At 42.2% G+C, this 14,361-nt stretch overlaps 1 protein-coding gene across 4 annotated transcripts in view; it reads right to left on the bottom strand.

The window, feature by feature from the left end:
• Positions 1–14,361, bottom strand: part of lrp4 (low density lipoprotein receptor-related protein 4) — a 124,273-nt gene that overhangs the window by 20,103 nt on the left and 89,809 nt on the right. For all 4 annotated transcript variants that reach the window (XM_075466705.1, XM_075466714.1, XM_075466722.1 and 1 more), the window contains exons 10-15: positions 13,422–13,556; positions 12,581–12,706; positions 12,015–12,245; positions 9,991–10,147; positions 9,254–9,471; positions 2,076–2,252 (exon numbers count right to left, since the gene is read on the bottom strand). In XM_075466705.1, coding sequence (XP_075322820.1) covers positions 2,076–2,252; positions 9,254–9,471; positions 9,991–10,147; positions 12,015–12,245; positions 12,581–12,706; positions 13,422–13,556 — 1,044 coding nt within the window. The remainder of the gene's footprint in view (positions 1–2,075; positions 2,253–9,253; positions 9,472–9,990; positions 10,148–12,014; positions 12,246–12,580; positions 12,707–13,421; positions 13,557–14,361) is intronic.

Below are 14,361 nucleotides of genomic sequence, written 5' to 3'. Positions count from 1 at the left end.
CCAAGCCTTCACCTGTCTCCTCAACACCACGAACAACCATGTTATGTTGAAATGTAATTGCTGTTTTCCTATTCATCATTCTATTCTCCTGCCTTCTGTGCAAGGCTACATTTTTCTGCATCGAGCTGTAAACTTGGACATCTTCAAAAGAGGGCCGATTGTTAGCACACAGAATTCCCTTGAGGGCTCTGACACCAAACTGATGTCAACAACCAAAAAGCCCCATTTTGGGTCCCCTAACGTCGAAAGGCAAACAAACAGCACTCCAACACACCATAATGATGACGTCCAATGGCCAGTTAGAAAATATCATTTACACCATGAGGACATAAGAACTCCAGAGCATAAGAACATGATAGCCTGTTCAACGAGGGAAAGAAGAGGAGCGCACAGATAAAAATACAACAATACATTGTTCATACAAAACAATGTTTGCTTATCGTCACAATGCTGCTATTTGCTCATTACAGAAGATAGCATGTAGTTGGAGGACGTGATTAGTGAGAACTGTGCTTGGCCTGTTGTGGAAGGGGAAGTGGAAATAGACTCAGGAGACAGCACACTAAGTGGGTGAAATAACTGAGTCTCCAGCTACACTGACAGCCAATCAGAAAGTTCTCTTTCACCGACAGACCCCCAGGGCAATTTAAAATGCTGAACTGGCTGAAAAAAAAGATGTGGACCGATGTCCAACAGTGTGCTACACACTGAACAGGCTAAAGAGACAGACTTTCACAGGTGCTTCGGACATTTTCGACCACCGTTTGGTATTTATGGGTCCTCGGGGAGCAACAGGCAACCTCAGAAAACTGCAGGGTGTGAAAGTGGAGCAGCAAAATGTCAACAGAGACAAAACTGAAGGCGAAACCTTTAGAAAACAAACAGAAAAAAGAAAGGCATGTACGCATGTTAGATGAGCAAAGCTCTAAAAAAAGATGGCTCCATGATTTCTTTAATGGAGTTTTCTTTTACCTTCAGCTCCTGGTATCCACCTGGTATCATGTAAACTACAGACTGAACTCACCATTGTCCATATAGTGCTTTTTCAGCCATTTCTTTAGTGAAATTAATTCATCTAAAAAGTGGTTTTCTCACATGAAAGTACACCAGTATGGTTAAAAACGTCCTCACAGCATGAGTGTTTTTCATTGCGATGCTCTCGGTTGTTCCAATTCAAGCAACCGTTTTGGGATTTGACACAAACGTCAACAGTAAAATATCTGATGCAACAGATCAAAAATACAACACAACAAATTCTCTAAAGAGAAAGGCTGTGTTTGAAACCTCACTTCTCCTACTACTCCCACTACTCATACTAACTTTTTGAGTTAGTAACCGAGTTTGAGTATGCGAGAAGTTCCCGGATGCATACTAGATTCTCTGAAATGTTGGGTATGCATCATGAGGTTACTACTCATACCCAAACTACCCAAGATGCAACGTAACGTGACATCGCCGATCGTCATTTCCTGTCAAAACGGCAGTTTCAAGCTAGCTGCAACGAGGGTAGGTTCACTTCCTGTTTTCAAAACAAAAGCACCAATTGTATCGTAATGGCTTTCCCTATGATAAAAGGCAACGGGTATTTTATTTTGTGAAAATAACCGGAAGTGCGTTTCTCACTGCGGCTAGTTTTAGTAGCGCCGACTTCGTGGGAACAAAATTGTAAATAGCCGTATTTTGTCAGGTTTTCAACACGTTGGGGATCTAAACGACTACTTTCTCGCCTGAAAATGTTTCAAATGTTGCTAAAGTTTACAGAGTTTAGAGCTTAAGGGAAATCAGCTTCAGGCCGGCTGATTTCGGCTCGGGCAGGAGCGAGATGCATTGTGGGTAAACGCTCTGCATACTGTCTGATCGATCAGTATGCAGTATGCAGAATGGAAGTATGCAGTTTGCAAGTATGTAGTATGTAGTTTCGAACACAGCCAAAGAGCCTGCTGCAATGTCAACCTCACCCCCCTACTTCCGCTGCCAGCTGATTTTTATCACTTTAGATTTCAATATTAAAAATATGGGCGTAAAGTTTGAAGGTATTGAGCAAACGCCAAGCTCAGACCCGGCTGTATACTGACCTGCAGGCTGCCTCTGAGGGTGCAGGGTGTGGATGTCCATGGGGAAGTGCAGCTTGTTGCGGATAATCTCCTGGTTCTTGCCAGTGAATTTATTGGCACTGTTGATGCTCTTTGTGTGCCAGTCGGTCCAGTAGAGGCTGTCCTCAAACACGGTGATGGCAAACGGATGAGGAAGGCCTGAAGAGAGACAGACAGAGCTCAGAAAGGCTCAATACAATACAAATACAAAACCTACGAGCCATTTTTAGAGAGCAAAGTTGGTCGTCAAAGTGAACAAACACGGGCGTTGAACTTGGCAGCTTTATCGGGAGCAGATATAGTTAATCAGTGAGGCGGATTTGGACATTTCAGTCTCAACACAAAAAAATGGAAAGCTTCTATACTCGGCTGGTTTGACCAACACCCCACAAAAATCCTCCCATTCGGTGCTGCGAGCTGGGCTGATGTCATATTGTCCTCATTTAGAGCTGCTCTCAGTTCCTCTGCCTCTCATCTGCCTGGAGCTGCTTCAGTTGTGGGCAATGACTCCCAAACCAGAGGCGCTCCCGTGGTTTTTCCGAGCGTAATGAAACTTTTCTGAATGTGAGATCAAGAGGAGCTCAGAGTGATACTGGTCAGATAATGGCCACTCCATTTCCTCTCCACAATGATGTCGCTCACCCTCCAACTTTGCAGATCTTAATGGAAGATATAAATCTGGACGGGATGTTTCCCAGATTTTCTCCACAAATTACAAGGTGTGTATTTATTGTGTGTGGACAAAGGATTAAAAGCTTTGCTTTCTGGGCGATTGTGTCTGTTGGTGGTCTTTGTGGTCATTTTAACGCAATTTAACAAGAAAAGTGCTTTTGTGGATGCACAAAGAAGTGGAATTCGTCACTGACCTAGTTGTCTTGAAACACTTTGTTTAATTTCTTTACTACAGGATTTCTCTGGAACACGCATCTAAGCAAGCAATTATCAAAGCTCAACGTAGAGAAGCATATCTAATGCTGTTTGTGTGACTAAGCCTCGACCCCGTTTCACACATGGAGAAGACGAGAGAAAACGCAAACACCAGAATCGTGCAGTATTTGCTGTTCTTTGTTGGCAGATGATAATGTTTACGTGTAAAAGCTCAGTGCTTGTTTTAGGAAACAGACTGCAAAAATAAGCTCCGTGGCAGCTGCTTTTGAAATCACACAAACAGCGCATTTTCAAATTGAAAAAAATGACAGAAACATAAGAGCACAGTTCGTTTCTGTGGAATCCTCACCTACCTAAAGACGAAACATGAGCGAACCTGGAGCCGCTTCCAGTGGGAGCATCTGCTCCGGCCGACTCCTCTACCACACACGTCCAAAATAATTCTCTCCATCTTAATCCCCCCGTGCCGTAGACAAGCACTTGTGGGAGTATGTAATGGATGGAAAAAGTGATTTCTGCAACACAAAGCTGTGGTGGCGTGGCGAGAATCCTGGTGCTTGGCTTTTAAAAACAGCGTTGCTCATTTAATGACAGTGTTTTACAACACAACATAAATGTCAAGTGGTAAATGGCTAAAACTGGAGGGAGAGTGGAACCATAACTGCATGTGTACTTAAGTGTAACCTCAGTGAGGCAACGATTTAGTCATTTTAATAATTGTGCTTTACAATCAACAAACTTTGTCTAATCCACCTGTGGTCCTGCAGGAAGAGGTGGAAAACAGGTGGAGACGCCTCGTTATTTATAGACAAAAACAACACGTTTCTGTCCTAATGCTTCCAATCTTTAATTAAAGGCGTAATGCTCTAAGTATGTGCTGGATGAAGAGAAGACACTCCAGTCCAGTCCTGCTCGGTACACATCATAAGCTGCATTTCTGCATCATAAGCTGGGTCCTCTACTCAGCAGGAAGCAGGGGCTTAAAAGAGAAATTTCAAGAGACTGTTAGGACGACAGTCTTCGGAGACTACCCTGAACCTTTGGGAGTGAAGCTTTTCTGATTGGTTCGGTTTTCCCAATGTTTTTCTCCACTGTTCTGTCCATCTCATCTCTGGTTTAATATTCACAATAGCTCATAAAAATTTGGAAACTACATCGTTTTTACTGTTTGTACACACAATATTTAAACTCCTTCATTTTGGAGCAGACAACAGCTCAGATGGTGACAAGAGAGCAGTTAAACCAGAGCAATAACAAGTTAATCCCTGATTGTTTCACAGTGGTTATGCTATAAGGCACACCTAAAAACCCTTTAGAAACGAGCCACATTAACAAATCTTTAGCAAATGGAGTTGAAGCGTACTTCTTCTGGTTTCTATTACGGAGTAGAAACAGCCGAGACACAATGCAAGCTGAGCATTCTCTGGAATGAGACTGCGACAAAAAGACAGTGAAATTAGAGCAATAAAATGTTCATCTCTGGTCTTTTCATATGGGTTTTGCTCCGAGAGACAAAGAAAACACCCCAAACCCCATAAAACTGTTTAAAATGGGGCAGATACATCTAATATAGCTGAAGCGGACTTCCTTGTTTGCAGGCTGCTCTGATCTACAGGACACCACCACCTCTACCACGGGCATCAGTGGTTATTATGAATAAGAAGTTATTTAGGGGTTGTTCAACAGAAGCAATGTTTGAAAACACAAATGAAAACACTAGGCCTGGACTCGTTAATTATTTAACGCCGACAAATATTTTATCACGCATTAATGCAGGTTCTATTTATTTATTTGAATTATATATATATATATTTATTTTTAAATAAAAAAAAAAAAATTGGGGGGGCTTTTGTGGCTTTAATGGATAGGAAAGTTCAGAGAGACAGGAAGCAGGGGGCAGAGAGAGGGGGAACGACACGCAGCACAGGGCCGTCCAAAGCGAGGACTATAGCCTCTTGTACATGGGGCACCTGCTCAACTCGCTATGCCACGGACCACCCTTGTTTTATTATTTATTTTATTATTGTAAAAGTCTGTTGCTCACAGGTTTTTATTTTGTAAAAGTTGCGGAAGTAATCGGCGGATCCACCAAACATGGAGAAGGGTACGGAACTTTTACTCGGCCATTTTCATTTTAAAGTTCTTCCAGACGGCGGAGTCGACAGAACCAAAGTCATCTGTAAACACTGCCAAGTTGAATTGTCTTCTCAGCGTAGTAGTTCCAGTCTAAAATATCACTTAAAGGCAAAACACACAACTGATAGCAGCAAGTCATTCAAGGAAACAGACAGTGGAGCGAGGCTTCTACATAAAAACTACATAAAGATGCTGATGTTAAAAGTGTGTTTGCACAACAAATGTTATGCCACTTTCATTCATATATGGCAGCACATTTAAAATAACACTAAATGCTAAAAGTTATACACTACTTTTGAATTCATTTTGGGATTTCGTGTACAAATGCGATTAATCGTGATTAATCAGGGAAATGATGCGATTAATTAGATTAAAAATTTTAATCGTTGCCCAGCACTAGAAAACACCCAAAAGTCCATAAAAGCTTGTAACATGGACAGCGTTTGAGTTAATGCAGCTGAAATGAACTTCCTGGTTTTATTGTAGGTGGAGCGACACACTGAAGCGGATCCATTTGCCTCAGAAACCCTAAACCTCAGAAAAAATGCAGACTGATATCATCTTTTAGCTCCTATAAAGAGATAACACCATTAGTAATGTGTATGCTTGTTTTATTTGGTCATGAAAAGATTGGGAAAAAGAACTCCCGCATCATCTCTTCTCCCTCCTTCCCAAACACATCCAGGTGTGTGTGTGGTGGGACACTGGCTACATGTGTGTTTTCTGATCTTATGCCGACATGAAGGGGAAAACAGTGCACCCTCTTCCCTCCTCTGAGTCACAGGAATCTGCAGAGGCGCCTGCTTTTGACACGGTCACCTTCTTTCATGCCATCTCCGCACCCCCACCGCACCTTCTCCTTTTTTTCCGGGACAGCTGGAGGAGCAGCTGCAGGCCGACAGGGCATTTAACGTCCCACCGAACCTTCAGAGCTATGTCCCCTTGAACCGACACCTCCTTGTCCTCACACACCTTTGCCGAATGGGTGGGCTCCAGCTGGACGGAAGGCAGCTCGGTTTAAAACATGATGGAATTTTTGTGGTTATCTTTGTTCATCTGGGATTAATTTCTTTCTATTCAGAGCAAAGTTTCACCAGATAAATCTTTATAAGACTTATTATATATGGATGAAGGCTTACGTCTGTTTAAAAGATAAATGATAAGGAATTTAAGAAAGTACCTCAGAGATAAAAAAATGAGCCAGAGACGATGACATATTATGATCTTCTTGACAAAGTTTAGACCAAACTGAGGTACACGGTGTGTAAAATTAATTCAAAAACATTTTAAAAAGTTTTGACTTGGTGACTTGCAGTGGCTGCAGGTGGAGAAAGTAATCACTCAAACTTATTTAGACGTAAGTGTTAGCAGAAACATGCTAATCAAGTAATAAAGCAGAAGACTGATGTATTCCCATTAAACACATGGAATACAGAAGCACCAATGTGTACACGTGTAGCTGCTGGAGGTGGAGCTGCTTTCATTCAGATACAGTTTATCTACAGCAGATACACTTCAGGGATCATGAGGGGCTAAATGGGGGAAAAAGAAGAAAATATATGTATTTTAACATTAATAAAAATGAATAAACAAGAGCTGCCACGACAGAAAGTATTGGATGGTAGTATTTGAAACATGACCAGTGCTACAAACTGCTTTAAATTAGATGTTTAAAGTCAAATAAGTCCAGCTCCCCTGGTTCAGTCTTTGATATCTTTTGTGAAAATGCATTTGAAAAACTTTTTATATCATTCTGTGTGTAACGTTTTCCTTGTTTTACTCCTTCTACCCGCTGGTTAATGTGCTCTGCAAACTGCACCAGCAAGAAATAAATGAATAAATAACAAAACCCACACACACACACACATATGAAAAAAAATATCCTTCCGCCTCCTGTCCTCCACCTCCACCTCCACCTCCAGCTGCACAGGTGTGCAGGCTGGATAGGAATATATCCGCCCGAGACACCTGCCAGAGGAGCTGGCGCATGTCCAGCACACACACATCCACACCCAGATGCAGAACTTTAGGTGAAGGGAGATAAATGCTCGTTAACATTCCTGGGCACAGCAGCTCCAAATGTAGCCGTACACACATCCATGGACACACACGCGGATGTCCCATTTGTCCTATGTGTTGTCTGAGCAAACACAGGCTGTGGAGGAAGGACAGGGCCAATTACAGCCTTTTATCCTCAGAGCACACATCATTAAGGATGGCTCACAGGAATGATGGTTGCACACACACTCACCAAACACTTCCACGCACCGCTCTTCACACTCAAACACACTCCCGATAACCACTGATGTGCTTCCACACTATTTGAACTTCATCATAAAAATAAAATGAATCCCAATGTGGGCCACTGTCGGAGAGACTTTGTGCTCGGATGCTACCTCCATGCTCTTGATTTGCTTGGTGTTTTAGTACCCGAGTGGATTTGCAGACTTAGAAACAAAGATTTTTTAATATGCAACCCACTTTGTGCCTGCCAGCCTAATTATTGCTGCTTAAACCATGCCCGTCTTTAGGTTGAATATCTCCAGGTAAAAGTAGTACTTAGTAGTGTTTTTCTTGGACTTTTTATCAATTCAGAGAGGATCTGCCTGTGCGTTTTTGCCTGGCAACAGATAGGTTCACTGAGGGAAACCATAATTCTGCAAATGTACATTGGATTTCGACTTCAGCCAGCAGTAAAAGTAAAACGTTATTCCTTGCAGTTTGTTGATCTGAAGTTCCTTTGAACATTTGAAATAAACGTCTTCTGTTGTGCCTCCGAAACGTGTCGCTCCCCTTTGAAAACAAGCGTGGCAATCTGCTTTAGTGCACCGGTCTCAGTTTGACTGCTGGATTAAATCATCCTACCACCAACCTGAAGTGATCAGAGAGTCCTGCTGGCTGCTTGTTTGCCGGCTGAGAAACATGCAGAGTACAAACACGGCGAGGAACAACAAAAACTATCCGTAAAAATCTGAGGGACAGCGGGACGTCTCAGAGGCAGGCCGTCTGTTTGTGCATGCGCCTGCTCACATTTCCAAACGCCACATCCCACTTTTAGTGTACATGGGCATAAACAGAGTGCTCTGTAGGAACCAAGAATATAAACAGAGGCATGCATTTAGCTTTTTTCGTTGTCATTTATGACTTTTGAGTGTGCATATCAGTGGGAGACACACGTGTCCACTGTTTAAAAGGAAACGCGGCCCTGATTAGCTCCACATGGCAGAATGAGGTGGGCTCAGTGTGCTGCATCATCTATCAACATTTCCTCACATGCGAATGTGACAACTAATAAAATCTAGAATGAAAAACTGACCTCCAGCCAGACCTCTGCACACCACATAGTTTCTGTCTGCAGTAACTAACAACAGATCTACAAGTACAACCCCAAAAATCCCAATATCAGAAGATAATCTGATACCTGGGATAATGTTTATATTCCATCAGTTCTAATTCTGCCATAAAAGCTCACAAATGATGAGCGACTGCAAATTTATTTTCTTTATTACAGATTTGCTAATTGTTTTTAATTGATTCTGCGATTAAATCTGCAGTCGAGTTTCTGATAATTAGTATTTTTAACTCAACAGTAGTAAGTTTTCACTGTCTAGTCATTAGATTTTAATTGTGAAACTGCTGTAGCTTTCTAGTTGCACTTCGTAGCTTGAAAAAGTTACCCATTCCCCGACCGTACATGGGGCAATCTCAGAAAAAAAGATTTGGTTCCTCTGGTTCAGCAAGCGATTTGAAAGCTAGTTGCAAGAATCCGAAAACCTGAGAGAAAACAACCAGTAAGAGTTATTCTCTTAAATCTTTGCCACTTGTACAGAAAGCTGTGGCTCCAGGCTGTTAGGATATGACAGTCTCCTCTGCAGTCTGAGCTGGAGCACAGCAGAGAGGGACGTATACCACCTGGACTATAATATCTGTGGGAGTTTATCGTTTTATCTCTCATCTTTTAGGCACCAGCTCTGATGTTTTAAAAACAAACAAAACAAAGGAAAGGAAAATAAAAACTTAACTAAACAATCAATGAAGGAATGTTAACGAATCAAAATAAGCAATAACCACAACCCTTACATCTGTGAACTTCAATCCCGAACTACGTTTTGATGTCTGAACAAGCAGAAGTTTACCTTGGCTGATGACGGCCTTGCGGTTCCGTCCGTCCAGGTCGGCTCTCTCGATGACGTGGTGTTTGGCGTCCACCCAGTACATACGGCGGCCAGCATAATCTATGGTGAGGCCGTTGGGCCAGAACAGGTGTGTGTCTGCGATGACCCGCCGGTTTGAGCCGTCCATGTTGGCATACTCGATGCGAGGCGTGTTCCCCCAGTCCGTCCAGTAGATCTTACTGAAGAGGAAAATGGGACAGTCATGGTTGGTTTACCTCTTTGCAAATTAAACAGAACACTGGAACCCGTGAGAGCGGAGCGAGACAGCTTGTTGTCAGGATTTAAGACACAGCAGATGTGTGACATAACAAACGCGTCTCCTTTGTCCTCAATACTCAGAGCTTTTTTCTTTTCTTCTCGTTTTCCAATTACCCCATGCTAATGAGCTTCCTAATAAGCTGCAAGAGTTTTCTAAGCTTAAATTTCCCTGGGACCTCGTCCAAAACTCTGTCCTGCAACGGCACAATATCAAACCGTGAAGGAGGACACATTTAGCTGCTGCCCCTCTCGTGAAATACTTGCTCCACAGATGCTTGCCTGTGGGTAATGCTGTGCTGCCAAACTTTAATCGCTGCTCTGCTACTACACTACAACTGGGACACGCCCAGAGGGGATATGCACACATATATGTGTGTACATACACAGCATCTGTGAGGAATCATAGATTGTTTGTGTCGTCTGTGTTTCCGGACTCCTACCCTTCTATAGGGTGCAGTGCGATGGCTCTGGGCTTCTCCATGTTCTGCCACAGCAACACCTTGCGGTGTGTCCCATCCAGGTTGGCCACCTCGATACGGGACGTCCCAGAGTCTGTCCAGTACAGCTTATCATGGATCCAGTCTATAGCCAGTCCACCTAAAGGAGAAAAACAACAGTACAAGTATGAGCTAATTCTAAAGTAATCTGTGCCAAACTTTTGACCAAACTATTGTTTCTTTGCTTGTTAATGCGGCTATTTTAAGAAAAAATGTACCAAACAACATGTAAAAACAAATTTTTTTGTTATTACGAGAGCTTTTGTGCAGGACTCCTTGACAAGGTGCTGTGACACCTCTTTAGGCCAATAGACATGATCCTCCCCGATAATCTTTCATTTAGAAAGAAAGTTACATTTTTAGTGAGATGTGCATGGAAATGTGTTGTATGTGTCAGTAAATGGCAAGTTGGGCTGATAAACTATTTTTCTTCAATATTGCTGTTATGTGGTGAGACTGAATATCATATAAGATATAACATGACTGAGGATTTAAACCGTTATAAATTGGCTTAGCACAATGCATTGGCCTCACACAAGCAATTAGCCAGCCAACTGTTCTGATTTCATCATGTAAACGCATCTTCACTGGATGCCAGAATTTGCAGAACTTAGTCTGTCTACTGAGATCAACGAGATATAAGGAGAAGTAGAAAAACTGGATCGATTTTGTGAAGGGCAAAGCTCAAATGTGGCAGTGCCGCAGATCTGGCAACATAAATGCTCAAAGAATCAGATCTGAGCTGGGCAGATTAAGGACTGTTTGTGCATACTGGAGTTACTACACACTGAGGATTAAATTTGATAATGAGGATAAAAACAATCTGGAGGATTGAGCGCTGCGAACCTACTGAGAAAACCAAAGTTTCCGGAGTAAATACAGTCAGTGGATGATGAGTGGATTCATTTGGAGAAGATAAACAGGGATACTGGGTTGCGCATCACCTACAACACCCTTCTCGTTTTTCATCTCCTGGGATTAAGTCCCTTCCTGCCCTGCAGGTGTGCTCACACCGTGCCAACATCTCTGCTGAAACCTCAGCACGACTTAAGCCGCCATGAGAGTGGAAGGTGCGCGATTCAGCATGGTCGGTGCCTTATTATAAAGCTGGAAGTCGAAGCCGAAATATCGCAAATCCGATGTTTTCTACCATTTAACGCCTAAGCAGCCGGCTTAGGTTAAAACAAGCTCTGTTTGATCCGCTGGTGTGGTTCATTCGAGCTGATCTGTGAGCCTGTCCCTGGTTCCCAGAGCAGAGACCAATGCTCACTTTTCAGACTTTAAGACCCACTTTTATCGGCCATTGCTTTAATCGTTCATATTTGGCTCAGCGGTTAATAACATTGTTCTTAGACAATGTCAAACTGGTTTTAAATGGTTTTACCATTTCATTCTTCTATCACTTGTTTACTAAAGACACTGCTGTCTTATATAAATGCTAGAAAATGTGAAATAGAATAGAAAAATACTTTATCCATCCCCCAATGGAGGAAATTCAAATTAGTCAAGTAGCTCAAATTTTTCTTAAATATTTACAATGATTGTATTAACAACAACAATAATAATACCATTTCTAGTAAAAAAAAAATACTACTACTAACTAGTAATAATAATAAATTACTAAATAAACAAATAAATAAAATATAAATGAAAAAAAACTAAATAAATAAACAAATAAATAAAATAAAAATATACATGTAAATAAGAATAAGAGAGATTTACAGGAAGTCGGAGTGGAGACTAGAAGACTACAACAAAGAAAATGGTTTAAATAAAACAAAAGATAAAAGAAAATAAAGCCTCATTAGCATTAACGTCATGCTGCTGAACTCCTTTATGAAAAAGGTTATGAATGTACGGAGTGGGGGAAAGCAGAGCATCGTGGGACAGAGAGGAGCAAAGCTGAATAAATTGGGTAAATGATGGATGAACCTGTTGTCCTACATCCCATCTGCTGCTGCACCCACCTGGGCTCTCCAGTCCAGTGGAGACGACCTCCTCCACATTAGAGCCGTTAAGGTTCGCCTTCATGATGCGGTCCAGCGTCACGTCCGACCAGAAGACCAGCTCTTGGCTGTGATGGAAGTCCAGCGCGATGGCATTTTCCAGGTTGTTGAGTAGAAGGGTGTATTCAGAGCGATGTGGCAAAACCTGCCGGATGTCAATGCGGTTGGCGAACAGCAGGACGGGCTCTGGACCTAAAGGATGGGGCAAAAGATTTCAGAACGAAGGGAAACAAAGTGGATATAAGACAGCAATAACGCAAAAAAGGTTTGAGTTCTGGAAGCTGACTTGGGTTTAACAGCGGTCTGCTGTACCAGGCCTGCATTCTGCAGCAAATCTAAATCTAGTCCAGACCCTCAGAATGAGCCCGAGACTCCAGAGAAGAGGAGCAGATACGGTTACCGCCGCAGCGAGCATAAACTCTATGCAACCATAAACTCTATGCAACCATACTTTTATTGGAGGTCAGACCTCGGTGGCTCTCTGTGGTCACATGTTAAGGATGAAACACCGAAGAGTGATTTTTTACCCAGAGCTTTGCAGCTGCGCTTGTCCGGCCGGAGCTCATAGCCCTGAACGCACCAACACTGGAAGCCCCCCTCTGTGTTGGTGCAGCCCTGGCTGCAGTAGCCTTCTTCAGCACACTCGTCCACATCTGGAACAGACCACAGAGGCAGAACGCCACGGGGGAAGGAAACAGAGACGCTGGAGTCAATATCCCAAAGGGTTGAGAGGTGGTTGAAGGTGAAATACTCATTCATGCTTCTGGGACACATATGCCTTCTTTCACTTATTCATTTAAACTGCTCTCTTGTTCTGGCAAACGCCCGGGAATCTGGAATAATTAAAAAAGAAAATCTAATAGATTTAGCTCTTTGATACCTAAAACTTTTTACTTGTGATGAATTGAACACCAAAAAATTCCAAAAACCTATAATCATATTCAGGAACTTGTAAAAACAGATATTTAAAAAGTGTTCCAAATTAAAAAGATGTTTAATAAGGGCTTAGAATCCCTCCTCCTCAAACCTGAATTTCTATCTTTGGCCATAAAGAGAACACGTATTTAACCAACTTGCATGACTTCCTATAGACTTCACATATGAGTTATGACTCAGTTCTCCAAAGACCAATTTAAGGTTAGAAAAGTATTTAAGAGTATGAAATCTTACATGAAGAGGTGCTCGATATTAACGTTTTATTTAGGAAGTCAGTGAAGCTATCAGATGTTAAACACTTTGCAGCAACTGGAAAGCTGTCAGGCTCTGCAGAGGTCATGAATATTAACACCTCCAACCTGCTCGCTCGCTTTCACTGACGACTCAGTCAGACTGTCACACACACACACACACACACACACTGTGGGTTACCCTGGCAGGTTTTACTGTCGTCCATCAGTCTGTATCCAGTGTGACAGGTGCACTGGACCACTCCTCTGACCATCTGACACTTCTGGGAGCAGCCGCCGTTATTCTGGTTACAGTTGCCCTCACTGGAGCGCGGCCCTGAACGCAGAGCGGAAACATTACAGGAACATAAACACAGCTTGCTGATTCAGTATAAATACAACCTCACACACACACACACGCTGTAAAAGCATCTGGCTCCTCTGATGTTCAGCCTTTAAATAATTCAGTAGAAAAAGGAGTGAGGCCTGAGGATGGTGATGTCAACCAACATATAGTCTAGGCGGTATTTTAGTTGCATTTGAACATTCGTGAAGCCGCACTTTGTGGTTATAAAGGCCTTACTTTTTCTTCGTGTGCCATCATAAGCCTAAATGTCACGTTGACCAAGTGTGAAACTTGAAGGATGCTAAGACAAGCTTTTCATTTTCTTTTTTTTTTATGCTATTTAGATGATAAACTCCCCTTGAAGAATTACAATTTTGACACAGTCAAGAGGCTTGAGTAGCTCTCGGAACTATTAGTTATGCCAGTGTGAACTCAATCTCATGCAGAGAAACATATGAATTGCAACAGTGTGATTAACTGGCCATCATGTTGGGGGTCGGGAAGCCATTATTCCCTTAAATTCTCTTAAAACTAACAAAAGACAGTTAAGGAAACAGAGAAAACTAGCTCTTTTGATGCTATTCCACCTCAATAAAAGGCATAAAGTGGAATAAAGCAAGAAAATGAATACTAATGTTTTTGACAATCCCCTGAACTTTCAAGCATTTCTCCTTGTTTAAAAGCTGCCAGAAATATAACGAAAGTCCAGTGCATTCTATAGCATCGACCCCCAAATTCAAATATTGAAATTATTCGTGACTTTGGCTAAGTTCTGTGTTCATTCCAGCCTTCATGA

Source organism: Odontesthes bonariensis, chromosome 1 (assembly GCF_027942865.1).
Source record: "Odontesthes bonariensis isolate fOdoBon6 chromosome 1, fOdoBon6.hap1, whole genome shotgun sequence".
Classification (NCBI taxonomy): domain Eukaryota; kingdom Metazoa; phylum Chordata; class Actinopteri; order Atheriniformes; family Atherinopsidae; genus Odontesthes; species Odontesthes bonariensis.
This window is presented reverse-complemented; position numbering and strand designations above follow the sequence as displayed.